We start from the raw sequence: 26937 nt of genomic DNA on the forward strand, positions 1-26937 counted from the left end.
GTTCCTATGTCTCTGTCACTGTACAAATCTAACGTAAGTACCATTGCAAGGTTATGTTTAATTAAATTTTTTAAGTTTTATTTTGAGTTTCTTAGTCTCGTAGATTATAATCTGTCGCTGTGAGTTTCATTTTCTATATTTATTATTCACAGGTTATAATCACAGGATAATCACTTTTAATTTTCAAATAACGCGCCCAATTTTGCTAGGGGCGGAAAAGAATTTATTGTGGGAGGTGGTAAGAAGTGGTGTGTCCTGCTTTTCCTACCCAGTCATCTGGTTACCCTGACATGATCCTATAAGGTTACTATGTGGGTTCTGACATATGAATCCTTCAAGGAAAATTGGCAAGGATCTTATGTAGGTTCCCGTACAGTTTCCTGGTCATCGTAAAATGGCTGACACCCACACGTGCGGATGTATTTGTGGTCCGAATTCGTCGGATGAGTGGCTAGAAATTTTATAATACCAATATTGTTCAGCCTCGATGGCTGCACGTGTTTACGCACTCTTGGTTTATGTTTAGAAACGGTAGAGTCAACAGTTCGAGGGTTCGAATCCTCAGAATTGTGCGAATTTATAAATAAATATAAATTAAATCGTGCAAATAAAATTTTTCCTTCACAGATATCTGTACAGGAATCTTTGTAATATCATGTGTCATTTTATATATACAACATGAAAATTATTCTGTTATATGTTCCCGTATAAAAACCTGTAAAGTACCTGGGTAAGATCCTATGTCAGCCATTTCACGATGACCAGGTATCTATACAAGAGCCCTACATAAGATCCTTGTCACTTTTCCTTGAAGGAGTCATACGTCAGAACCCACATAGGAACACCTCATAAGATCATGTAAAGGTTCTTGCAGAGTTTGTATGTAGGGTTCTGTATAGAAATTTTCAATAGGGTCACTGTCGACAATGTGAGGAAAAGCAATGTCCGCTCCACTATATCTCTCGTGGTGTTCCGTTTTACCCCCGCCCATTCTGCCCTCAACATACTTTTTTCAATATGACTGCCGAAAATTGCGATAATACTCGCAATAAAAACACCTCGAGGCAAAAGAAGGGACACAAAGGAATGATGCTGAAGCGATTTCAATTACACAAGGATTCGTATTACGTGTTGTAGCGAAAAACTTGGAAAATAATAACAAAATGATAACAAATTGACATGGGAAATCTCGTAAACGACTCGAAAATTTATATTTTTGTAATTTAGGAAGACTAAAAAAATCAATTGATCCCTTTTTTAATTAAGTCGATTTGTCTATTTAATTAGTACTACTAAATTCAAAAATTAACCTATGATACTTAAAATTTTGCTTTTAAGAAAAAAGTTCAAATAATTATGCAGCCCTTTTTTTTAAATCGATTTTTGGATTCAAAATTTAAAAATTTGCAAAACAGGACACGGTTGATTTTTCCACTTTTTGAAAAAGTACATTTTTGGGTCTATTATTGCAAAAATAAAAAATACGTCGAACTGCTTTTTTATGGATATATTTTTGCTTATTATAGGTGTTTTCGTCCCATTAGCACTTCAAGGTGAAAAATTTAAAAATCGACCTGATCTCTTTTTTATGTTTTTTTTCTTAATTGAGTGATAGAAAAATGTAGTGAGCAAAAGCACATATCCCAATGTATTATTTAAAATAATAATAAATATTTCTGTGTTTTTTATATAATATAATAAATATAATAATATAATAAAATTAATATTTCTTTGTTTAGAAAGATTTTGATCTACTATTTTTAATTTCTATTATCATTTATTAACACGAATATAATTATTTTCAAATAGCGTTCTTATTAGAATTTAATTTTTGATAAGTGTGTTAAAATATAAACAACTGCACTGTTGTTGGCTAATTTTATACATATTGAGTGCAGTGCTAAATTGGCGAATCTAGTGTTTGTCCATAATGGATGATTTAGAAAAAAGTAAGCTAAATTGATTTTTTTTATTAGGCTTAAAGCCCTGATAAGTTTATTATAAATTAGTTAATTCTTTGTTATAGGAAATTTAAATAAAGTCATTTAGAAATTATTGTATGTAAATTATGACGTTCACGGATATTTTTTAATATAGATTAAAAACCGAAATTTTGTATTTCGAATTGCAAAATTTGTTCATAAACACATTTCAATTTGAGTAAAAAGTTTAATTTATTTATATTGCAATACAAGTTTTTAATTTTGTGTACAAATCGAGTAGAATACTTCATTTCAAATTGTTTGGCCAAATAAGAACTCCTAGATATATATTAAATATCCAATCGGTTATGAATATAGACGATTAATTACAAATAAAATTTTAAAAGTATTAATTATAATAAAATTAATGAAAATTTCCAATTTCCAGTTGGACTAGGGCAGATTTTGAAACTGCCTGCCGTGAATTAGGGCTGCAAGGTGGACGATGGTGGGGTTGGGTGGACAGACAATGGCCAGCTAAACCTCGACTTTTATACGAGCAACCTCAGTGTCGAGGAACCGAATCTTCTCTGCAAAATTGTGATCGATGGCCTCACAAACAGCTCGGTTCTGGAGTTTGTGGTAAGATAAAAATGGCTATATCTACTGGAAAATATTAATGAAGAAAGAAAAAATCATTTAAAGTTAAGAATTTGAAACTTCCTCGGATTAAATCTTTAAATTTTGTCTGTTAAAATTTTCCCGCAATTTAAAAATAATCAATTAATATTTTAAATTAGTGAATAACCAAAATAAAAATTTTAAATTATTTTTGTTTCTTCAAATGAAAATCAATTTTTAATCAACTTTTAAAATACAAAAATTTCGAACTATTTTACGAATTTCTCTGAACTCTTATCTGTGTATATGCACAGGCGTTTAATTTGGACAATATATCCAGTCAAGAATTAAGAAACTTTAATTATTAAAAATATCAATATTCTGAATTAATTTTGTCCTAAAGCAGAAGCGAGCCAGAAAACAAGGCGAACAAAAGAAAATTTCTTCAATCAAATAAAAAATCTGGAAATTTTGTTCAGAATTATGAGTATTAATATAAAAAATGCAGGTTCCCAATTTTTAAAAACTTTAAAAGATTCGAGATGTCATAATGCATTTTGGTTTCGTATACAATTGTATCAAGCTATATAGGTCCGTTAAGGTAGCAGGACCACATTGCAAACATGGACTAAAAACCTATAAGGAATTTAGGGCTCATTTGGGGCTAATTTAATGCCCTATTGTCAAATTTAATGCACCACATTGAACAAAGAAAATCTGTGGTCCTGCAAGCCTAACGTTAATCTAGCAGGACCACAAAGAGCAAAACCTACTTAGGCTTTATTTCTTTGCACAATAATTTAGGGGTCATTTAGTGCCCTATTGCCAAATTTGATGCTCCGCATTTTAAATAAAAAACGGTGGTACTGCTGACTTAACGTTAAGCTAGCAGCACCACATATACAAAAAATGACTTAGGCAATATTTCTTCGCGCAATAATTTAGGGCTCATTTTGGGCTCATTTAATGCCCTATTGCCAAATTTGATGCTCCGCATTTTTTTGTTTAAGCCTGTGGTCCTGCTAGCTTAACAGTAAGTTGGCAGCATCACACAATGACTTTGGCAATATTTGTTTACACTAGAATTTAGGGCTCATTGAATGCCCTATTGTCAAACTTAATGCACCACATTGAACAAAGAAAACATGTGGTCCTGCAAGCCTAACGTTAAGCTAGCAGCATCACACATAAAATAAACCGACTTAGGCAATATTTCTTTGCACAATAATTTAGGGCTCTTTTAGTACCTTCAAAATATGTAGTAGAAATTTTTGTCAACTTTTTTCAAACAAGCTTTGTTTAAACAATTTATGGTAAAAAATAGTGAGAATCAAACCTGTAGCGACATTCGTTTGATACTATATGAGAAAAAAATATTTAGGGTTGTAGTTAGTAATGTTTAACTTCTATTGACAACCCATTATAAAATTAGCAACAGTTTCAATTGCAAAGAATAATTATTAGGGATTCATGTAGCATTTTGCCTTAACTTCTACAAGAATTTACTGACAATAAACTCACGTCCATATCTATTGCGGTACTGCAAATTTTGCAGAGCCCTTACATCCGTATTACTTTGAATTCAATTTGTTTTGTGCACGGAGTCTAGTTTGAGGCGGTGTTCTTCGAACCTGATTAAAGTTATATGCAGGCAGAAGCAGGTTAAATACAATAAAAATTTGTGAGATGAGATGGATAAACGGCAATATATTTAAAATAATAAACATGAGGTAAAGTACAATTTTTGAGTTATATTTTCCGATGCGTTACTTGTTACCTCTACCGAAGACAAGTAATATCTGATTTTTGATCGCAGTTAGATGATACACGGAGGAAAGGTTTTGGTTAAGTTGCGAGGAGGGGGTAAGTTGAGTGGAAGGGATGGCTAGGACAGACCCCTTGTCAATGGGGGTGGATCGAGGAGCTAGATGAAGGCCCAAAGGGACCCTTGCGGAAATTCCATAATACGAAGACATAGTGATGGGCTAGCTGACCTTCAATAAAACAATTAATCGCAGTGGCCGTAGCGACTTAAAGGCTAAGTAAAGAAAAGCACAATAAACCTTAAGATTTGAAACTGGCAATCTCTTAGACAGATGCTGAAAGCTGTAAATGATAACGAAATAGTTTGCCAAGAAAGTTAGGGTAAAGCACTTTCGTAGCATAAAATATACATTATAAATGAATTGCAGGTAAAAGTACAGAAGTTTGAAGAGGAAGATTTGGAATGTACAAATATAGAATAAACATAAAATTATGAAGTAAAAATAAAATCGTAGAATCCTTACGTTATGAAAGTAACATATCGACCCCTTTTGAACGATCAGAATTCAAAACAAGGAACAGGAGATAACTACACAAAGATAGATTACGCAACTGTATTTGCATATATTGTGTAAGACATTAGAAATAGTTATAAAGATGTTATAGTTTAAAATCAATCGTGGCATATAGACTCTTCAATGGGAAGAGGACATAAACTTTTTATACTTCTTTTATAAATGCCTGTCTCAGTTTTTACTGAGACAACTCTTACAACCTCATCCTTTCCAGGGTTAGAAAGTATAATGTGACCTAGCTTCCAATGCAAGGGTGGCGCATTGTCTTCCTTCATGACTACCAAGGAACCGATGGTGATACCATCGCTAGAGCCCGTCTTCCATTTGGTGCGAGTAGTGAGATCATTTAAGTACTCCTTATCCCACCGAATCCAAAAATGTTGTCTCAGCATTTGCACGTGTTTCCATGCAGATAATCGGTTCACGGCAATGTGAGTCAGATTTGCCTGAGAAAAGCTCGTCAAGGGCTCACCAATCAAGAGATGTCCAGGTGTTAATTAAAGGACGACAGTCGTTAGGATCAGATCATAGGGGAGAAAGAGGACGGGAATTCAAAATTGTTTCAATCTCAATTATGTAAGTTTCGAGCTGTTTAAAAGTTAGCAGAGCCTCACCTACGGTGCGTTTAAGGTAGTTCTTAAATGACTTCACGCCAGCCTCCCACAATCCGCCGAAATGTGGAGAACGAGGAGGTATAAAACTCAAATTAACCCTTTGATTCGCCAAAAACTCTTGAATATTTTTGTTATGCTCATCAGATAATAGAAAATCTTGAAGCTCTGCAAGTTCACGGCTTGCTCGTACAAAATTGCTAGCATTATCGGAAATTAAAGAGCTGGACCTTCCGCGACGCGCAAACAATCTTTTTACGCTTCTGTGGTGAGATCATTCACCAATTCAAGATGTGTAGCTTTACTGGCAAGACAAAAGAAAACTGCTACATAGGATTTAATTTTATTACGATTTCGATATCGTCTTTCCTTTACAAAAAAGGACCGCAATAGGCAATACCGGTGTGAACAAAAGGTCGGGTAAATTGGATTCGTTTCGCGAGTAGATTTCCCATTACGTAATTTATACTGCGAGGCTTGGCGCGAAAACACGGAACGCATTGGTGGATTACACGACGAGTTGTATTTCGATCGTCAATGGGCCAATAACGTTCTCGAACTGCATATAAGGTAGCTTGAGATCCCGCGTGCTTGAGTCGTATGTGCTCATGGCGTATGATAAGAGATGTGATATGATGGTTTCGCAGGAGAAGTATAGGATATTTTCATCAGGGGTTAATTCAGAGTGAAACAGTCTACCCCCTACCTTGAGAATGCCCTTATCCAAAAAGGGATTGAGAGATAAAAGCTTGCTCTTATTGCTGATAGTTTTTTCGCGCTTTAAGCGGTCGATTTCCTAAAAAAAATCTCTTGCTTCTGTTAACTGAATTATTCGATCCATAGAAGCATCGAGTTCAGAAACAGTCAGGCTACCGGTGCGCTTATTCTTACCCTTCGCGTTATGAATGAAGCGAAGGCAGAACGCGAGAACCCTTTGTAATTTTGGAAGTGAGGAATATTTTTCCAGAAGATTCCAATTAGATCTTTGAAGAAGCAGAGAAGTTTCAGCCGGATTAGGACTTCTGAATTCAGAGGTGTCCTTAAGCTGTAATTCAAATTTAGGCCACGTATCTTGGGCCTGGACGAGCCAATTAGGACCGTGAGACCAGATGCTAGGCTTTAAAAATTCTTGGGGCATTTGTCCACTAGAAACAAGATCGGCCGTGTTATCAAGAGAAGGCACACGCCTCCAGTCGGTAGACTGCGTAAGAGCCTGAATTTTTGCTACTCGGTTAGCGCAAAATGTCCGCCGCGCAAAGCTCCAAACGCGCTAGCGATACAGTTTACACCGGGGCGACTCTTGATTTAGAGCAGAGCAGATTTTAGTGATACTGACCAATCTTATCAGCGCAGCGTAGGTAGATGCAAGCCCCGTAAGCCTTCTGGCTTGCATCACAGAACCCGTGCAATTGAATCCCGGAAAATTGAGATCCCAATACGAATCGATTAAAACGGGGCTCATTTAGGAGCGCTAGTTGCGATATGTATTCAATCCAAAAGATGTGAATATCTGGTGGTACCCCTTCGTCCCAGGTAACGTTCGCCTTCCATAAAAGCTGAATCATGAGATTGGCTTGAACAATAACTGGCCAAAGCAGACCCAGAGGATCGAAAAGTTTCGCTACCTGAGACAAAATAGATCGCTTAGAGAATCTTTTTTCATGCTCAGGTGAATTGACAGTATAAACAATAGAGTCATCAGCGGAATTTTAATGAATGCCAAGTGTTTTAATCGAGGCAGATGAATCAAGCGCCATGTGCGAATTTTCTCGACTATTCTGGAGATCAGAAATAAGGGACGAATCGTTAGAAGCCCATTTTCGCAAGTTAAAACCCCCTTTATGTAATAGTTGAATAAGATCATTGCGGAGGAGGGCTTCTTCGTGCGTATTGGTACCCGTTAGCAAGTCGTCGACGTAAAAATCTTGTTTCAAAGCCGAGGCTGCCAACGGATGCGCTGATCCTTCATCGTGCGCTAATTGATGTAAAGAACGAATAGAAAGGAAAGATGCGCAAGATGTACCGTATGTGACCGTGTTTAATGTAAATACTTTTATTGGTTCGTCTGGATTCGCGCGAAAAGCAATCTTTTGACAAAGGGCGTCTTCAGGATGTACCTTTATTTGGCGGTACATTTTTTCCATATCGCGATCAGAGCATATTTTCGAGACCGAAATCGAATTAGATGCACAAAAAGATCATCCTGAAGAGTGGAACCGACCATTAAGGCATCATTTAGAGAGACATCGGACGTGGATTTGGCAGAGCCATCGAACACTACTCTTACCTTATTAGTTAAGCTATCTTCCTTTATCACGGCATGGTGGGGCAAATAAAATCCCTGAGAAGTAGTTTTGTCATTAAAGGGTGACATGTGATTGAGTTGCTAATATTCACTGAGAAATTCAATGTAGGGTGGCCGGAGCTCAGGATTTCTTTTAAACCGATTTTCTAAAGAGTATAATCGTCGAAAAGCTAAATTTCGAGAATCTTCTATTTGACCCTTTTTTTCATTGAAAGGAAGTCTAACGACATAGCGACCGTCAGACTCTCGAGTTGTATTTTTGACAAAGTGCTCTTCACAGGCGATTTCCTCACTAGAAAGAACCTTCGAAGAGGATACTTCCTCCAATTCCCAGAATTTAGTAAGGTCTGAGTCTAAAGAAGGTTGAATTTGCATTATGTTACATTGGACTATTTTACGCTTAGATAAAGGTATTCTGTAGAATTTCCCTGCGACTATCCAGCCCAACTGAGTCTTTTGAAGGACAGCATCTGGGTGATTCCTGGTTACTATTTGACCTACACTGAGCAACTTATAAAAGAGCCTTACGCCAATAATAACATCAATTCCGCCTGCTTTATCGAAATCAGGATCAGCTAAGAAAATATTGTTAGGAATTTGAACAGATTCGCGATCAATTTTAATATACGCAAATAAATAGTTCAATTCTTTTTGGATAAGAAATTCGACATTTTCTTTATACGTGTTCTATCGCGATCGGATTGTGGCCGATACAGAGTGGCGTATCGCAGTCGACGTTGAGCCTAAAGTTAAAACTGTAATGTCTATAGGCCTTTTGCTTAAATTCATAATAGAAGCAACCTTTTCTGTCAAATGGGATTGAGAACCGTTGTCCAATAATAGACGACATTGCTAGACGGAACCTTCATTATTTATAATATCCACTATAGCTGTGGACAACAGATTCTCTGAGGTTAATTCGTTTGCAAGGAAATTGTGAGTAGAAGCAGCTTGCGAAGAATTCGAGGTGCTTGCAATTTTCTCGGTTGTATTTTTGAAATGCAGAAGAGAATTATGTTTTTTCTGACATTTCTTGCAAGGGCCACTATTGCAGTTGCTTGTGCGGTGAGTAGATTTTAAGCAGTTTAAGCATAGAGATGCATTTTGACAGGATTTAAACCTTTCTATAGGAGAAAGATTCAAGAAAACATCACACGAAAAAATACTATGTTGTTCCCCGCAATGTAAACACGAATTTAGGGAGCTTGCTGTTGCAAAAAGGTGTTGCGCCCGATTAATTAATCGTGAGTGAGAAGCGGAAGGTTTCTCACTTGAGTTAACTGGTTTAGAACGTGATTGAGCATATTTTGTATCATCTAATTGCGCTCTACGCTGTAAAAAGGCAATAAGTTCTTGAAAGGTAGGGAGCTCTGATTCACAAGAACTTTCTTCCTATTTTTCTAAAGTGACGGGGTGCATTTTATTTTGTATTAATACAATAAGAAGGCTTCCCCATTGATCGAACTGATTCGTCGAGAATTTTAAGGGCTCTAACATGCTTCTGTAAACTATTTAGAAGAGCTCTAATAGAAAAGTCTTTAGACATAGAAGGAATATTCAACAAATCTTGAATATGCCTTTGACGTATCAATTTACGATTATTGTAAGTTTCTTTTACGATTTCCCACGCGACAGAGTAATTTTCCGCGGACAATGGTACCGATGCAATAACTTCCGCGGCTTCGCCCTTTAAGCAATCTCGCAAGTGTCTAAATTTAAAAATTGGCGATAACTTTGCATTGCTGTCGATCATTGAGGAAAAAACATCATGGAAACCTAACCACGTATCATACGATCCACTGAAAGACGGCAGTCCTAGTGAGGGAAGTTTAAAATTATCTGAAAGTTCCTTTGGAACTGGATTTTCGACCGAAATACCATTTTGAATGGGTATTATCCCGTTATTTTCTGATAGAGCTGACGACACCGAAACCGCAGAGACGCGCGCGTAATTGCCTAACAATTTTGTGGCAGAGTTATAAATCTCAAAATATTTTTTGTCGAATTCGTTTCTCGCTTCATCATCCAACTCTTCGTCCGTTAAAATTCCCTCTCCCAAATCTTTTAATTCGGATTGCACTTTCTCGAAACTTTCACGAGACTTATCCAGCTCAGCTGCATGCTTTGCTAATGACGGATATTGAGTCTCAGAATGATAACTTTCGAGAAACTGTGCGAAAAGCGTTAATTTTCGTTTTATAATTCCACGTTCTTTTTTCAATATTTTTACTCTCGCTGCGATTTCAGCCATTTTAACACATAATTGAAAACGAAGCATTTGCATATGTAGGAAAAGAACAGAAATGAAGAAGATGAGATTGGCGCAGAATTAATTGACTTACTCAGACGTTGATCTGATCTTACACGCCAGCTGCTGAGATATTCTGTGCTAAGTTCTATATGTAGAGGCGAAGATAATCCTTGAGCAGGTACAAATCCTTGATAATCTCAAACAGAGCGGATGTCGCACAGAATCCAAAGTGTGTGATATTCACTGCTGGTGTGTAATAGTTACTTAGCGCAGAAAATCCAAGATGTGTAACATAATATACTCGCTGCTGATGGCCAATAAGTGGTTGCAGCACAGAATCTTATATGTGAGAATATTCGTTGCTGATGGCCAATAATTAGCTGCAGTAGAATTCACGAAAAGTTCTCACTGAGTTCTGATATACACGACGTATTGTTTACATTTTAATTGTCCAGAGTAATAACTGGACTTGCACTTGCACTTGCACTTGCACATAACACACTGAGTTTATCACGGTAAGAAATAGTCAATTTCAGAGACAATTTTAGGTGCTGAAACACCATAAAATATCCGTTGCCGAAGGACCAATGTTTTGTGCACCGAGCCTAGTTTGACGCGGTTTTCTTCGAACCTGATTAAAGTTATATGCAGACAGAAGCATGTTAAACACAATAAAAATTTGTGAGATGAGATAGATAAACGACAATATATTTAATATAATAAACATGAGGTAAAGTACAATTTTTGAGTTATATTTTCCGATGCGTAACTTGTTACCTCTACCGAAGACAAGTAATATCTGATTTTTGATCGCAGTTAGATGGTACACGGAGGAGAGGTTTTGGTTTAAGTTGCGAGGAGAGGGTAAGTTGAGTGGAAGGGATGGCTAGGACCGACCCTCTTGTCAATGGGGGTGGATCGGGGAGCTAGGTGAAGGCCCAAAGGGACCCTTGCGGAAATTCCATAATACGAAGACATAGTGATGGGCTAGCTGACCTTAAATAAAACAATTAAGCGGAGTGGCCGTAGCGACTTAAAGGCTAAGTAAAGAAAAGCACAATAAACCTTAAGATTTGAAACTGGCAATCTCTTAGACAGATGCTGAAAGCTGTAAATGATAACGAAATAGTTTGCCAGGAAAGTTAGAGTGAAGCACGTTCGTAGCATAAAATATACAATATAAATGAATTGCAGGTAAAAGTACAGAAGTTTGAAGAGGAAGATTTGGAATGTAAAAATATAGAATAAACATCAAATTATGAAGTAAAAATAAAATCGTAGAATCCTTACGTTCTGAACGTAACACAATTGAATTCGTTGAATTAATTTGAGTAATTTTGAATCTGATTAAGTTCTTTTACATTCCTTGTATTTTTTAATTTCGTTAGAATTCTTTGCATTTATTATAAGTCTTTGAACTTTAGGAATTATTTTGAGTTCTCTTAAATCATCTTAAATTCTCTTGAATCCTATAGAGTTCACTTTAATTCTTTTGAAGTATTTGTACTCTTAAAATACATTTAAATTCGCTCTATTATTCTGGATTTTCTTTCATTGTTTTGAATAAATTTGTCTGTGTTCAAATTAATTATTGAATCTTAAGGTCTAAAGTGACGCCTGTTACATCTGTTGAATATGATTTCACAAAGTTTAATGAATTTCTTTGACTTCCTCATTTTGCTTTATTAATTGAAAGTTTTTTAATAAACCTGAACATTTTTTCAATTACTAAGATTTATTTTTGTCTAATTCTTTGTATTTGTTTAAAGTCTTAGAATTTCATTCAATTGTTTGGATTAATTTGAGTTCTTTTTAATCCGTTTAAATTCTTCTGTGTTCCTTGCATCTTTAAATTCTTTTGCACTCTTGTGAGTTTTTGAATTCAGGTGTACCTTAAAATCACTAATGGTTAATTGCTCGATATTATTGTTTCCTATTTCAATTATTTATAGGTTCAATTTGTACAATTATTTTGTAATTAATTTGTGAATGGTTTTTATTTCTAGATTACCATCCAGATTTAGGAATAGCATGCTCACCTCACCACGATGGTGCCACACAAGCAATTAAACACTGGCGGGGAATCAGATTTGAAGGTGCCCTTTTCGATAGACCTTTAATACAGGAAAACACTCTTTACGTCCGGAGATCAAAATCTATTTTGCGAAATGTAGAAATCAGGTAAAAAATTAATTGAGAAGAAAAAATTGAAATAGATACACAAAAACTTGCAAATTCCTAGAGTTGTTGCCAAAAATAACTATGATATTTTATGTTTGAAGGCACCTGTTTTCACTTCGAATTAGATTTTTCAAAGACGAATAGCAAAATTCAGGCCTAAAGGGCAGTTCTACCCAATTCGGGCAGCTCTAAATTGAAATGGGCAGTTCTAAAAGTCAAAATGGGTATTTCTAACATTTTGCTTCTATTCACGTTACAAAATTATACATAAAATTAAAAATTCTAAGGAAGTTTATATTATTTTTATTAATAAATCGCATCTAAATAGATCCAAAAATGTTAAAACATAACGATATTTCGAAAACACTAATATTTTTATATGCTTGTTTGTATAGATTCTTATTTTATATTGTTTTCTTAAGCATAAGTATTAAAGCTTTTCCAAAATTTCTAAAATTAACAATTATTGGTATTAATTTCCGTATAAACTCATACATTCTTAACAGAAAAGTGTCCGAGGAAAAATTATGAGAAAAGTATTCAGTACAACAACGAATCTAAGAAGCAAAGCCCTTTTTTTAGGCATTTGCATACTGTCAGGTTGGCCAGTTCTAAATTTTGCTTAAGGTATACCCTGGCAAAATTATGTATCTTCCGATAATGATGATGGTTTTCCGTAACGTAAATGTTACAGAACTGATTCTTTTTTTCAGTGAAAACTGATTTTCATTTTTTAAAAAACAGACTCATAGTGTGTTTTCTTTAAAACGAGTATAAAAAAATGAAATGATTGTATAAAATTTCTTTGTATTTGTTTAAAAGTAACTTTGTTAAATATTTTTTTGAGTGTTTGTTCCTAAAATATGGTGGCTTATTTTTTCAGATTCGCGGGTACGGGACGAGAAATCAACGTCACCTCCGCCCTACACGTTGAGGGTGCGCCTCCACAAATGGAATCAATCACAATCGTTAATTCGGCCTTCGGTGGAATTAACATCACCACTCCCGATGCTCCAATAGTCATTAACAACTGCACCATACAAAGCAACAAAGGTTTGTATTTCCGATATGATACGCCTTAAGATTTACATTTTCTGATCTACCTTTTTTTGGCTTTTAACTTTTTTAATAATCACTTCGGAGCTGTTAAAATTGACTGTTTATATCAGCGTTATATTCTTAAGTTTTAAACTAGTTGCATTTTTCTTTTATTTGTAGGGTATGGAATTTACATGAACAGTTCTAGTGGATTAGCACATATCAACAACTGTGCTGTGCTAGACAACGGAGCTGACGGAATAAAATATGTCCATCACGATGAAAGACCAGACGATAAGCCTGATCGGGCGGATGTTTATGACCTGTGCACTTTTCCAACAACTACAAGCCAAACCTTCCCCGTAACCATATCAATGGAGCAGAATGAATATGCTCAAAATCGAAGAAAGTGCCCTCAAGTAAGTTATTTAAAGAAACCTGTTCTCCCTTATTTAATTATCTATATTCAGTGGAAAGTTCAGTTTTGTAAATATTGTAATACCACCAGAAACATCATCTGCACTGCAAAAAATCTGTCAAGTACAACTATATGAATTCGTGAAATCAAAGTTAGCCAGATCTTTCGGGAAAATATTTATAATATAATATATAAAGAAACTGTTTAAAAAAGCACACTACACACATTTTCAAATGAATGTAAAGAAGCCAAATTAGACATAACACAACTTGGCAGTATTATATTATACTTATACCATTAATCTCGTATACCCAGCAATTTTTGACTAAAACAATTTTACTTATAACATTTAATCCTGCTAAGATTTATAATGCCTAATCTGGCTTTTTAAAATGTATTCAAAAATATCTATAAGACACTTTATACAAAACTTTCCTTATATATTGTATTTTGAATATTTGTTCCTAGATTACTTGGCCATATTTGATTTCAAAAATTACTTGGCAAAGTTTTTGTATCGCAGATGTTTTTGGTGATTTACAATTTCAAATCAAAATATAAAAAGTAGCCAGACTTACTGAACTTAATCGATATTTTATTTTACATTAAATTTGATAGAAATATATTTTATTCTCTTGCGTAATAAATGCATTATTATTGTTGAATTATTCTAAAAAAATCCCTGTAATCACATGTCCATTTTTTATTTCTTGAATAGTTTTAGAAATTTTACCATTTATGTCACCTCTGAAAATTCATTCGTTATACTAAATACGTAAAAGTTTTAAAACTATTCAAAATATCGGAAATTCTTGAAAAATTTATTGAGAATCTGTTGCTACTGACTTCACGTTCAAATTTGGTATCAATCGGTTCAATATATTAGGATGTAGAGGTGAGCACAGATGAAAAGTTTATTTTTAGCATAAAATATGAATAAATGATGTTTTAAATTAATAAGGATATCGATTTACACAAAATTTTAATAAGAAATCTGTAGTCATATATTCTTGATACACATTGCAAGCTTTTTCGATATCTTGAAAAGTGTTTTAAGTATTGCCATTTTTTTAATCTCTTAATTTTCATTTTTTATACTAAATACGTCAAATTTTTAAAACTATTCATGATATCGAAAATTCTTTCAAAATTTTCCGAGAATCTTTTGCTACTTACTTCTCGTTGAAATTTGCTATCAATCGATTTAACAAATTAGGAAGTGGAGGTGAGCACAGGTCAAAAATTGTTTTTTTGTTTTTGTTGTTTTACTCCTTGATAAAAATAATTTCTTTGTAGTTTGCAATGCCGTTTTCTACTTAGACATATTATTAGTGGTTTACTAATGTAAACTTTGATAAAAATTAAGTTGGAAATTAAATAATATTTGGTGTATACTATATAGTATAGGTAGGGGATAGTGGCCATTACTGGGTAGACAGTTGGTATTTTCAATTATTTGTAAAATCAGCGCAGCAATTTGTTTTAAACTTTAGGAATTAATAAATATATCGACGTGTCCAAATGACAAGGTGCTATCTCGTGTTCCTTGCTCCTTTTTCCTTGAACACTTTTCTGTCAATAATGTATGAAATTTTGGAAATGCATTGATACTTATGCTTAAGAAAACAATATAAAATGAGCATCCATACAAACAAGCATATAAAAATATTAGTTTTTGTGAAATATCGTTACGTTTTAGCATTTTTAGATCTATTTAGATGTGATTTATGAATAACAATAATATCAATTTCCTTGGAATTTTTTATTTTATGTATAATTTTGTAACGTGAATGGAAGCAAAATGTTAGAACTACCCATTTTGACTTTTAGAACTGTCCAGTTTCAATTTAAAACTACCCGAATTGGGTAAAACCGCCCTTTCACACTATCTCCATAAGCTTCAGTCATCTCAATCCATTAGGAAATGAGATAAAAGAACAAAACTGTTTTAAGATTATGCTAAAAAATATACATTGACTTTACAAAGTATTTGTACACAATTAGGCGGTTTTAAATATATGTATGCTTATGATCAATATTTCTAAGGGTCGCAACAAGAAGATCTGGTGACTATATTAAAAATTCCTATACAATAAGTTCCTATATATAGGAAGATACATAGGATTATATATAGGATCCTGCATATAAACATATAGGAAATGACATAGGATCCTATAAAGGATCCTGTATAGGATCTTATATAGGATCCTGTATATGTTCCAGTACGGGACAATGTCCAGATGAGCAGTAGTATTCTATGGCACTTACGACTGCGCAGAAGTTTTTTAGGCGGCCCAGGAGCTCATAGAGATATAAGTACTATTGGATATCATGAGTTCCATTAGTTAGATAACATTAGTTAGATGCCATTAGTTAGGTACCATTAGGTACCTTATTAGGGAGGGTTCTATACAGGCACCTATATAAGATCCTATGTCATTTCCTATAGGTGGCACCTATAGGTGAATCATATAGGATCCTCTGCAGGATCCTATATAGGTTCCTATGTAGGTTCCTATATAGGATCCTATATAGGAACCTATATAAGAATTTTTGTAGGGCATAGAATGTTTAAAATTGCGTAAATAAATGAACGTAAATAATTTATCTATAAGCGGAATTTGGTTATCACTGACTGGGAAATGTCCGCGTAACAAGTATTTAATAATAATTATAACAGTTAGTTTGTAATTGCTAAATAAAATTAAGACCTATTTCTGAAATCGCGTAGTATTTGCTATAGGTGGAAAAACTTGAAAGGCATGGTAACATCACATTCTTGTTTTTCATTGATCAAGGAACATAAACTGAGTTGAAAATTCGTTATTTTATAAAATTAATCATCAAGAGGCTATTTTGAACACTTTTTATTGTAATTTCATGAAAAGAACTTTGTTCATACTATGCAAAAGTAACATATTGTGATCAACCCAGTTTGACCAGAAGAATTTAGAAAGAAGAACAATTTATTTTTTTACTAAAAGATGAATTACGTAAATTTTAGGACTAATTACAACCCTAATAGCACGGAACGCACCCTGGAACGTTCCGCGGTAACCTTCGGACCGTTCCATTTTTGTTATTTTGAATTACAATTATCTTGTAAACCATAAGAGATAGATAAAAAAAGATGCCATTTTCGCGTTTTGAGTACCGCATATACTACATTGTAATATGGTATCCATATCATAAACTGGCATTAATTTTGACCTATCACTTATGGTTTATCAAATATTCATTGATAATAATAACAAATAACGATAGTTTATTCTTTGAACTTTCCAGTGGAACGTTCCCAAGTGGCGGACATTTTAGACGCTTAGGGAACGTTCCTGGAACGTTCTAAGAATACTCCCGGAATGATCCGTGCTATTAGGAAACCTAGAACATTACCTGACCTACTTGTAAACACTCTCTCCAACTTGACTTACGTGCCAAATGGTATAATTATTCTGTACTTTTGAAAGTTCACTTTTTGGATCTTTTTGCATCAGTTAACGTTTTGTATCTGAAGACTGAAAGTTTGTTTTTCATTTGAAAAATCAAAAATATCAATTTTTCATTTAAATTATTTTTATTTCAGCATATTTTCACGAAAGCAGGGCACGTTTTGACGTTGCACTTCCTCCAAATGAAGACTGATCGAAACGACAGTGCAACAATCGAAATCTACGATGGTAGCAGTACCGGCGAAAAATTACTGGCAAAAGTGAACGTTAGAAATGGAACTTTGCCACAAAGTGTGACATCTACTCGTCGGGACTTGTATATCAAATTTACGGCTCAACCTTTCACACATATGGTCGCTTTCATTCGCCTTACCTCCGGATACAGTGAGTTTACACTGTTTATGGATAATTCTTTTCATTTCTTATCTGCCTGCTTCTCGAAAATTATAAATACAAATAAATCGTTTGCTAAACTATGAGGATTATCTTTCTTAATAGTTGAACTTCTTTTCATTTAAAATAAAAACTAAACATTTTTCATAATAAGTCGTAGAAATTTGTTCATTTTAAAATTAAAACTTTAATTCAGGATTTTTAGTCGAAGCATACAAAATTAGACGATTTCTCAATTATTAAAAGAACCATTTCAGAATTAAATATTTAAAAAACCGCTGCAAATAGTTTGGCCGCGTTCATTATATAGTGTATCTTTTTAATTGACAATTTCTTTATCTTTAATTCTTAATCTTTAAATGACAATTTAATTGTAATTGTCATTCATTGTTTATTAGTCATAGGTCATAGGAGGTTTTTATATAGTTCAATAAATTCATTTCATTAGGCGTACAAATTTTATGGCCATTTCAGCCATACAGACCTGTTAACTACATCAATTATTTATAAATGAAAATTTATAATTCATTTTTCTTGTAAAACGTGAAGATTTGGAAATTTAAAATAAAATCGTTTGAAATGGAAAAATATTTCAAATTGGAAGCGTTTAAAACATAACATTTTTCACACCAAAAATATCTAAAACCTAATTTTAACTGTTAAGCGCTTACAATTGATTAAGGTGGCTTGGGCGTTTGGTGCCGTACAATGTGGGGGGCACTGTGGGGGCTATCTATCATGCGATCAGTCTTTATTTGAATTTTATTGATATACGCATATTATAATGTCATCTTAATAAAAAAGTAGAAAACGATAAAAAAAAGTGACAGAAACATATGATATGATATGATATGATATGCCTCAGATAGTCACAGCTATTGTGCAATATTTGAAATTTTTCACCAATGACATCGTCAACCCCCCTTTATTATGGTACTAATCGATTCCTTTTATTTTAAGGCACTCGGATAACATTGATTTATAAAAGTTCGTGATTTTGTTCAAGAGTATTACCTCATTCTGTTGAGCCCTCCCATAAGACTACATGTTAAAATCACAACTTTTTAATAGCGTTTTTTTCGATAATTTCATCGTCAACCTTAGTATTTCTTTTTTGCAAAGTGATCTAGTATATTTTCTTTCGATAATATCAAATTTTCAGAACTGCCTGTGATTTTTTTAAAAAGCGCCCAAGCCACCTTAAATCTAAATAAAAAGTTTTTTAAATTAAAATTTAAAGTATTCCGAATTAAACACTAATTAAAAATTAGATTATCAACGCCTTTATTAGGTATTTTAGGTTTGGCGGGTGACTGTACGACTAGGGACAATAAGTAATACCAATTACATAGGACAAAACTTTATTTTTTTAATAATTTGAAAAAACATATTTTCAACATAAATATATTTAGATATTATTTTTTATTTTTGAAAAGCTGTTTAATTAAATAATAAAATCGATCTTTTTTGTGCCTATTTTATTATTTAATGGAATAGCTTTAGAAAAGTAAAGAATAATATTCAAATGCATCTATCATGATAATTAATTTTTTCCAAATTTATCGTAAAAATTAAAATTTGCCCTTCGACAATACTCCACGTCGTGTTTGATCGATGTATAACTTCAGGTCCTATGCTTATAAGCTTATGCACAGGACCTACAGTATTACAGTGCTATATGTACCATACGCGATGTAGAGCGGCATGGAATGGAGGTATCGATAAAGAGTTCATTTTCAACTTTCGCATTCTCCCATTTTTTAATTATTTCCAAAATGATTTGTTTTTATAATTAGGTATCATGTCTTATATTTACTAACATTCTCTATTTATTTTTTCTAGAAAAAAGCTATGACCTTAATATTACTGCTAGCACAATAGCTGATAATAATGGAAGAGGAATCGCAGCGGAAAAACTACGTTCGGCTTTGCATATTCACGACACTTCCGTGTCTAATAACAACCATGTCGCAGGCGTGCACGTTTTAGGAGGTGCCCAAGATGTCAACATCACCGGAAGCAGAATCGCCTTCAATCAAGGCGACGGCGTCAATGTCACTGTCACCGGTGGCAGCAGAAATGTCTCTCACACCAGCATTTCTTCCAATCAAGGTTACGGCTTCGCTGTTTGGTTAAATGATTCTTCCGCCACGGAATATATTCATTTTAATCAATCCACGATCGTCGAGTACTCTGAGATTTTCAAAAACTGGGATATCGGTATCTTAGTAAGTCCCAACAATATTTAAAAATATTAAAACACAACTCAAAATATATTGATCTTTTTCCCTTTCTTTCAATTATATAGAAATTGTTATACTTCTGCCTTCTTCTAGGTGGGTAATTCAACAGGAAAATCCTACGTAAATATAACCGGAAATTGGTTTAACAGCAGTTCTGAAACAGCAGTGCAAATCGATTCGAGCTGGAGGTACAACCAAGGATTCATGAAAGCTCAAATCGGACACAATGTCTTCATTCAGAATTTAAAACTGGGTATAAAATTAAGCCCGGCTCTAAATATAAAAGCTTGCATCGAGTACAACCACTTCGAGGAACACAGCTATGGAGGAATCCTAGTGAAGAATCCCCTCCACGAAGAATTCAACATTCTTCCAGCGGATGTTTTGATTCAGCACAATGAGTTTTACGACAACAAGGGCGTTTATGTGGTTAATCTCGGTCTCTCGCCTTACAGCGATCTACAGAAGCTTCTCTTCACCAAGAACTTTTTAAAACGTAACAAAGTAAAGGAACCTTTCGACAACAGCGATGTGCAAGGCTATAGACTTATTCCAAGATCTCGAGTTTCTGCGGTTGTTGTCATATCTTCAAGCAACGTCCAAGTCTACCGAAATATTCTTCACAATCTGGAATCGAGATATGAGCTCGGATCCCACTTGGAGGACCAGAGCAAAGTCATTAATTGCACCTACAATTGGTTGGGTTCTGAAAAGGAAAGGATAATTTTTGATCGCTTATTTCACAGAAAAGATAGATATAACCTGGCAAAGATTGAATACTTGCCGTATTTGCTACACGGTAGTAATCCTGGGGGTAATACAATCATTTCAAATCCAACATTCGTCGCACAATTTTTGTCAACTGACACAAACGTGGTAGGAGGCGAGGTCGATGGATTGGAGACGCTGAGAGCTGGAGAGTACTTTGTGGAACGCGACATCAATGTTAGACCTGGTGGAAAACTAATCATCCACCCTGGAGTGACTCTTCGATTTCCTCCAGCTGTGGGCATGATGGTTGCTGGTAGATTGTACGCTAGAGGGAAAGGTCCAAGCGATATTCAGCTCACTCTCAAGGAAGAAATAATAATCGAACCGGATAACGAAACCATGGCTGAAGCCATAGCTTTTGATGAATCCAACTCTGTTCCCGTGAGACTTCTTGGAGGAAAAACGAATCTCGAGGGAAGACTACAGGTGAGGATTGGAGAAAAATGGGGAACGGTCTGCAATTACGGATGGACGATCCGTGACGCGGCGCTTGTTTGTCATCAATTGGGCCTGACTTTAGATCCAGACGACTGGTTTCTGGAAAGATCTCAAATTCCCAACGCGGGAACGAATGAGGATATTATTCTCAGCAATGTCCACTGCACAGAAGACGATATAGATATTTCGAAATGTAGAGCAGAAAGCGCAGACGAATTCGAAAATTCCTGCACTCATGAAAACGACGTTGGGGTTAGGTGTTCCGAAGCCGCTTGGGCTGGTCTCAGACTTGGGTCTTTAGCGCAGAGAAGCGATTTGCAGTACATCACGATTGAAAAGGCAGGGCTATTGGATTATGCAACGAATTCTTTTAAACCAGCTCTTCAAATTGACTTCGCTCGTCATTCTCTTGAGGGGGTAAAGGTTGTCAACAACCTGCAGGACGGATTAGGGATACTGTATTCTGACATTTACTCAGCTGACGCGGTGAATACAGTTCGAAACAGCGACTTTTCCAACAACCGAGGAAGTGGAATAAGTTTGAAGCAATTGGGCTTGCGGATCTCCAACTCCAGAATCGAAAACAATAAAGTGGCTGGAATTCGGCACAACCCTGCGTTCTCGGCGGTGCAACAGAGAGAATTTGCAGGATGGTTTTCGCAATCACCTGACGTATCTTCTGAAAACTACAATCCGATCGTCGTGCCCCAAAACAGCGGGAACATTGACCTCGTCATGGGAGAAACCAAGTATCTCATCACATCCAAAACAAATGGAGAGGTAGATAAATTCATCAATATCAGTTGCACGCCAGGTTACGTCGTTGGAATTCAGCTCTTAAATCCAATTCACAACCGCAGCACGGAGGAAATTATTTTGCATGATTCGCAAACTATTCACCAGAAGGGTAACATCTGGCATCTCAAGAGAGACTTGACTGTCTTTCCCGTTACTTCGAGTTCATTCGTTGTTGTCTTTGAATATCATAGTGGAAAATCTGCTCTAGGAGGAACAGTCATGGTCCTCACAGCACTTCCAGCTCCCATTCAGGACATCACCAATCGAATAGTGAAAGGACCAATTCCTACTCTGAAGATTTCCAAAACAAAAATCAAGGGCAACAAACGTGGAATCCTGGCTTCGTATTATAACCGGTATTTAGATGAGCGAGGAGATTACAATCTTCGGAAAGCCAACGAGACAATTCAGCTCATCGGTTGTGAAGTTTCCCACAACATCGAAGAAGCAATTTACGTTCACTCACCCCACTGGAACGTTTTTCAATCAAACTTAAGCGAAATCTCATTCCATATTAACAATTCACTCATAACTGACAATGGAAAAGGAATTTTACAATTCAGTCGAGATATGCGACACTCAAACAACCTTTTCCACTGGATCATGCAGGACAGCACAATCGAGAGGAATCACGGTGGAGGTTTCGAAGTTGCACTTCCTTATGTTTGGCAGTACAACGAGAACTTTACACACTCTCTTTATTTCGATAACAACACCTGGCAAAATAACGAGCGGTTTGCTTTTGTCGTCGATGGACACTTCGCCTCTTTCAATATGTCGAACAACCAATTTGACGGAAATAGATGTAAAAAGGGTTTGATTTCAATACGAGGAATGGAGAAGAAAATGAAGATTGAAGGGAATAAGATCACGAGGAATAATGGAGCATTCATGGTCGAATTTAATGCTGATAGCCAGTCAGAAATTCTTGGAGAGGTTTACACAAGATTTTTTTTCAATGAGGTTAAACAGAATTCGTATAGCTTGATTAACAGGGGAATTCATCAGATGTATAATGAACCAACCTACGTTGTTGGTTTTCACGGGATTCAGAAAGTGAGAGTAAATAGGAATTTGTTCGGCGACAATTCACTGGATTACGAACTCTTGGCTGGAATTAAGACAGCAAAAATTAATAACGAGGTTGATGTCACCGAAAACTGGTGGGGAACTTACAATGATGCCCAAATCAGAGAGAAAATTTTTGACTTCGACGATTGGAACGACCATGCAGTGGCCAATTTCAGGCCTTACTTAATCAGCGACTCCCTCGACTCTTCAATCTCAGCATCCTGGGACCAGACTTCCAAAGTCGACCTTGATCATCTTGGGGGACGAATTATCGAAACAATTTCAATCCACGCAAGAGCCAAGCCCTACGTCATTAAATCTGACATCACAGTGATGCCGGATGCAACTTTATATATTTATCCGGACGTCGTAATGGAATTTGCTCCCAATGTTGGGATTTTGGTGCTCGGAACTTTGAGAGCTGTGGGCATTGCCGGTCATGAAATTATAATGAGACCACTCAATGAAGAATACTCGCAAGTCCCGAAGTCGTCTTCTAAACGCAGTTTGGCCAAGGAGCCTTTAGAAACGATTCGACTTTGTAAGGAAGGAAACTGCACTTCGGAGACTAACGAAGGATTTCTCGAATTCTTCAACCGAACTACACTTCAGTGGATTCCTCTTTGCGATTACAAATTCACCGAAAGAAATGCGCAAGTCGCCTGTCGACAATTGGGACATGATCCTTTAAATGTATATGTTTCGAGGAATCGAAGATTTCATCTTCATCCTGGCTCGTTGTCTCGGATTTGGTCATGGCCTGAACCCCTACAAGTAAATAAATATAATTTTGCTTTAAAAAATATTACAATCGTTTCATTTGACGCAAAAGTCAAAAATTCGAAGAAATTTGTATTGTCACTGACTTAATGAAATATAAAATTTAGAGAATTCGATACTAAACTATAAATGGGACAACTACAAAATTTCAAAAAATAAAATTCCTCACACTGCAAAATTCCCGAAAAAATTTGCGAAACAGAAAATTCTCGAAATTATGAAATTGCCGTCAGTTTATAATTTTTGAATTGGAAAATTCTGTTTATAATATTACCGAAATTGAAAATTCCTTAAATAAAATTGTCGATATTAGAAAATATCCGATACTATAACATTTCGGATACAGGAAAATTTCGAAATGATAAAATTCTCGAATCTAAACAGTTAAAAAATTGTTTTAATAATAAGTAAATAGTGAAATAAAAAATATGTTCACCAAATAAAAGTATTTTATTTATTACTTGTTAAATTGTTTTTAAAGAATTTTCTAATTCTTCAGATTCGGAATGTTATAATTCACAAATTTGTATGTGTCTGCAATTTCACAGTGCCTGATATTTTATATAGAATGGAAAGGAAGGATCTATTGTGTTCCCTAAGAGTTGAAGTTGCCCTTGTACCTCTCCCCCATTCCTTTAAGTACTTAGATAACCTTTTTCTCGAGAGATACCGGTACTTCGCATTTCAGATTGAAAAGTACCACATTCCAAAAATAAAAAAATTTTAATTAATTAAAGCGTTCAGCGTTTGAACGTTTCCACATTTATTTGTAGAAATTAGAGTGGAATTATTTATATTTAAATCTTTATTGTTGAATATTTTAAACTTTCAAATTGGAACATTAGATATTTTAAAGAACTTAAAGAAAAAATTAATACTAAAATTTAGTACTAAACATTTTTTGTTAATAACTATAAAAAATAAATGTATCATCATTTCTTGGTTCCTCTTGGTCTTAACAAATTCCCTGTCATTTTTCCCTTGGAATAATCTCATTTCCATCATTTGAAAATCCTTTGTTTTGAAATTTAAAAATTCCTCTAGAATAACACTAAAATCAGATGTTACAGATATTAAATACTTTCAAATTATGGATGATTTCAAAATTGGTATGACTATAAGTGAAATATTTTCAATTCAATCGTTTTAAGTTTCTTTAATGACTTCGAAATTTTGAATCTTCCAAAATTAAAAATATGTTTGCTTTTAATATTAAACTATTTAAAATTGACATGCGTTGCAATTTAAATTCAAGATAATAACGTCATAAACTTCAGAGTATCCTAAGTTTATTAGAAAACCTTTAAAATGTGTAAACGTTGGAAAATTTGAAGCGTAAAAATAAAATATCCCAATTTAAAAGTCGTGCTAATATTCACGCTAGTTAAAATAATATGTGCCAGACTTAAACGCAGCCTATGATTTTGATGCGACTGTAGCGCGAAATTAAAATTTCAACACCCCCCTTTCCCATACACATTTTATCTGTAAATTCGTGGCTAATGATTTCTATTTTTTCATTATTTCAGTGTACTGGAAATGAAGAGAGTTTAGAAGACTGCCAAATAAGACTGAACGGTCAATTGTTTGGACAAAAATACGATTGTCCTTGGGACGGAGACTTCGTCTTTGTTCACTGTGGAGAAAGAAATCTCGAACCCTCTCGAGATTATTGGGGAGGAATTCGAATTGCAAATAGCGAATTTGAACACCACCTTTACGAACATCGAATTCACGATGTTGTCACTCACGAAACTGTTCAAAGAGTTGAATCGGTCCTCAAATTCATAAATATCACGGGGGCTGGAATTTTGCATAACGAGAAATCTGCGGCTATTCAGGCGATAATGAAGTCTCCCGTTATTTCTCACGTTAATATCACAAAAAGCGCATATCATGGGATTAACGTTATTTCTCCCACACATACTGTAAGATTATATTTTTAAACATTAACTCTAAAATATGCCACCTAAAGTTAGCCATGAAACACTAAGAAATATTTCTTTAGCCATTCGTCACATTCCTAACGATTTTTCACAATTGGGCTTTTTCAGATTGAGTTGCTCTTCAACCAGATTCATAATGTGCTAGGTAACGGAGTGAACGTGTTGTCTCTAACTGGAGAAGGACGAGAAGCAGATGAGAGTTCATTTACTCCTATCAAAGATCTCAACATTCCTTACAATTTGTTTAGTCTAGTGGACATTTGTGATACTACGAAGGAAATTACAGTCGAAGAAAGGGTTTTGCTCTACCACAAATACGACAACAACCCGGTGAATTGTGTCAAAATCTTTCGCAGTTCCTACAGGGCAAAACCATTTGGATTCAGGTAATCAAATTTCTAAATACAAATTATAATTTTTCACTATTTTCAACTACTTTTTTCAAGGTTAAATATAGATGTGCCTTAAATGTATTTGAAATCTAAGTGTAAATATTGATATTATTAAAAAATTTTCCAGACTTCTGCAATTCAACCTCTTCAATTCAACTGGAAAACCAGGCCGAGCCGATAGCATTTCCTTGTACGATGGAGACATTTACAATATAACAACCCAGAAAATCGTAGACCTTGAAGTCGATGGTCGCCATGAAAAAACCCTTTTCAGAACTCGTGGACCGAGTTTAAGCGTCAAATTATTCGCAAATGGTGCCAGCAACGTCCACGGATTTATCGCAGAAGTTGTGACTCTCCCAATGTCAGCTATTGGTTTTAATCGGGACGTGCAGCACAATATTTCCTACTCAGTTATTTCAAAATGTCGAGAAGGTGCAGTAAAGTATGCCAGCGCTGGTGAAGTCAACGCGATAATTACTCTAGAGCGAAATCAGTTCGTCGACAATTGCGAGAAGCTTTATGGTAATTTTACTACCTGTAAATCTGCGATTTGGCTCGACGTGCAGAATACCCAGTCACTTTACTTCAGAAATAATCTCGTAAGAAGAAACCAGGGTGGACTTTCAATTCGAGCAGATTCGAGAGGATCGGCTACTTCACTCAAAGGCTGGATTCATAATAACCTCTTCGCTGAAAATTTAATCAAACCAGCATTATACGTTGAAGGTCGGCAGAGCAGTCCTTATCAGGAAGTGACGATATTTAGAAATTATTTCACGAAGAACAATGCCTCGTTTCATAATAATATTGTATTGAAACAAGTCGTGAGCAACATGACGTTGAATTATCTTCACGAAAATCTGGGCCTGCATCTGCTCGAAATTTCAGGGTTCGAGCGAGTGCGATTGCCGATTTACCAGAGTACATCGCATAATGGATTTTATAAGTAAGTTTGGTGAATTTTCAA

The 26937-nt window shown here is 35.1% G+C and overlaps 1 protein-coding gene across 2 annotated transcripts in view; it reads left to right on the top strand.

Moving 5' to 3' along the window:
- Positions 1 to 26937, top strand: part of LOC117181609 (protein bark beetle) — an 89445-nt gene that overhangs the window by 56929 nt on the left and 5579 nt on the right. For both annotated transcript variants that reach the window (XM_033374472.1, XM_033374473.1), the window contains exons 3-12: positions 2371 to 2564; positions 12056 to 12230; positions 13114 to 13283; positions 13449 to 13687; positions 17270 to 17519; positions 19371 to 19756; positions 19865 to 23623; positions 25159 to 25557; positions 25684 to 25961; positions 26095 to 26916. In XM_033374472.1, the coding sequence (XP_033230363.1) occupies positions 2371 to 2564; positions 12056 to 12230; positions 13114 to 13283; positions 13449 to 13687; positions 17270 to 17519; positions 19371 to 19756; positions 19865 to 23623; positions 25159 to 25557; positions 25684 to 25961; positions 26095 to 26916 (6672 nt within the window). The remainder of the gene's footprint in view (positions 1 to 2370; positions 2565 to 12055; positions 12231 to 13113; positions 13284 to 13448; positions 13688 to 17269; positions 17520 to 19370; positions 19757 to 19864; positions 23624 to 25158; positions 25558 to 25683; positions 25962 to 26094; positions 26917 to 26937) is intronic.

Source organism: Belonocnema kinseyi, chromosome 10, assembly GCF_010883055.1.
Source record: "Belonocnema kinseyi isolate 2016_QV_RU_SX_M_011 chromosome 10, B_treatae_v1, whole genome shotgun sequence".
Lineage (NCBI taxonomy): Eukaryota > Metazoa > Arthropoda > Insecta > Hymenoptera > Cynipidae > Belonocnema > Belonocnema kinseyi.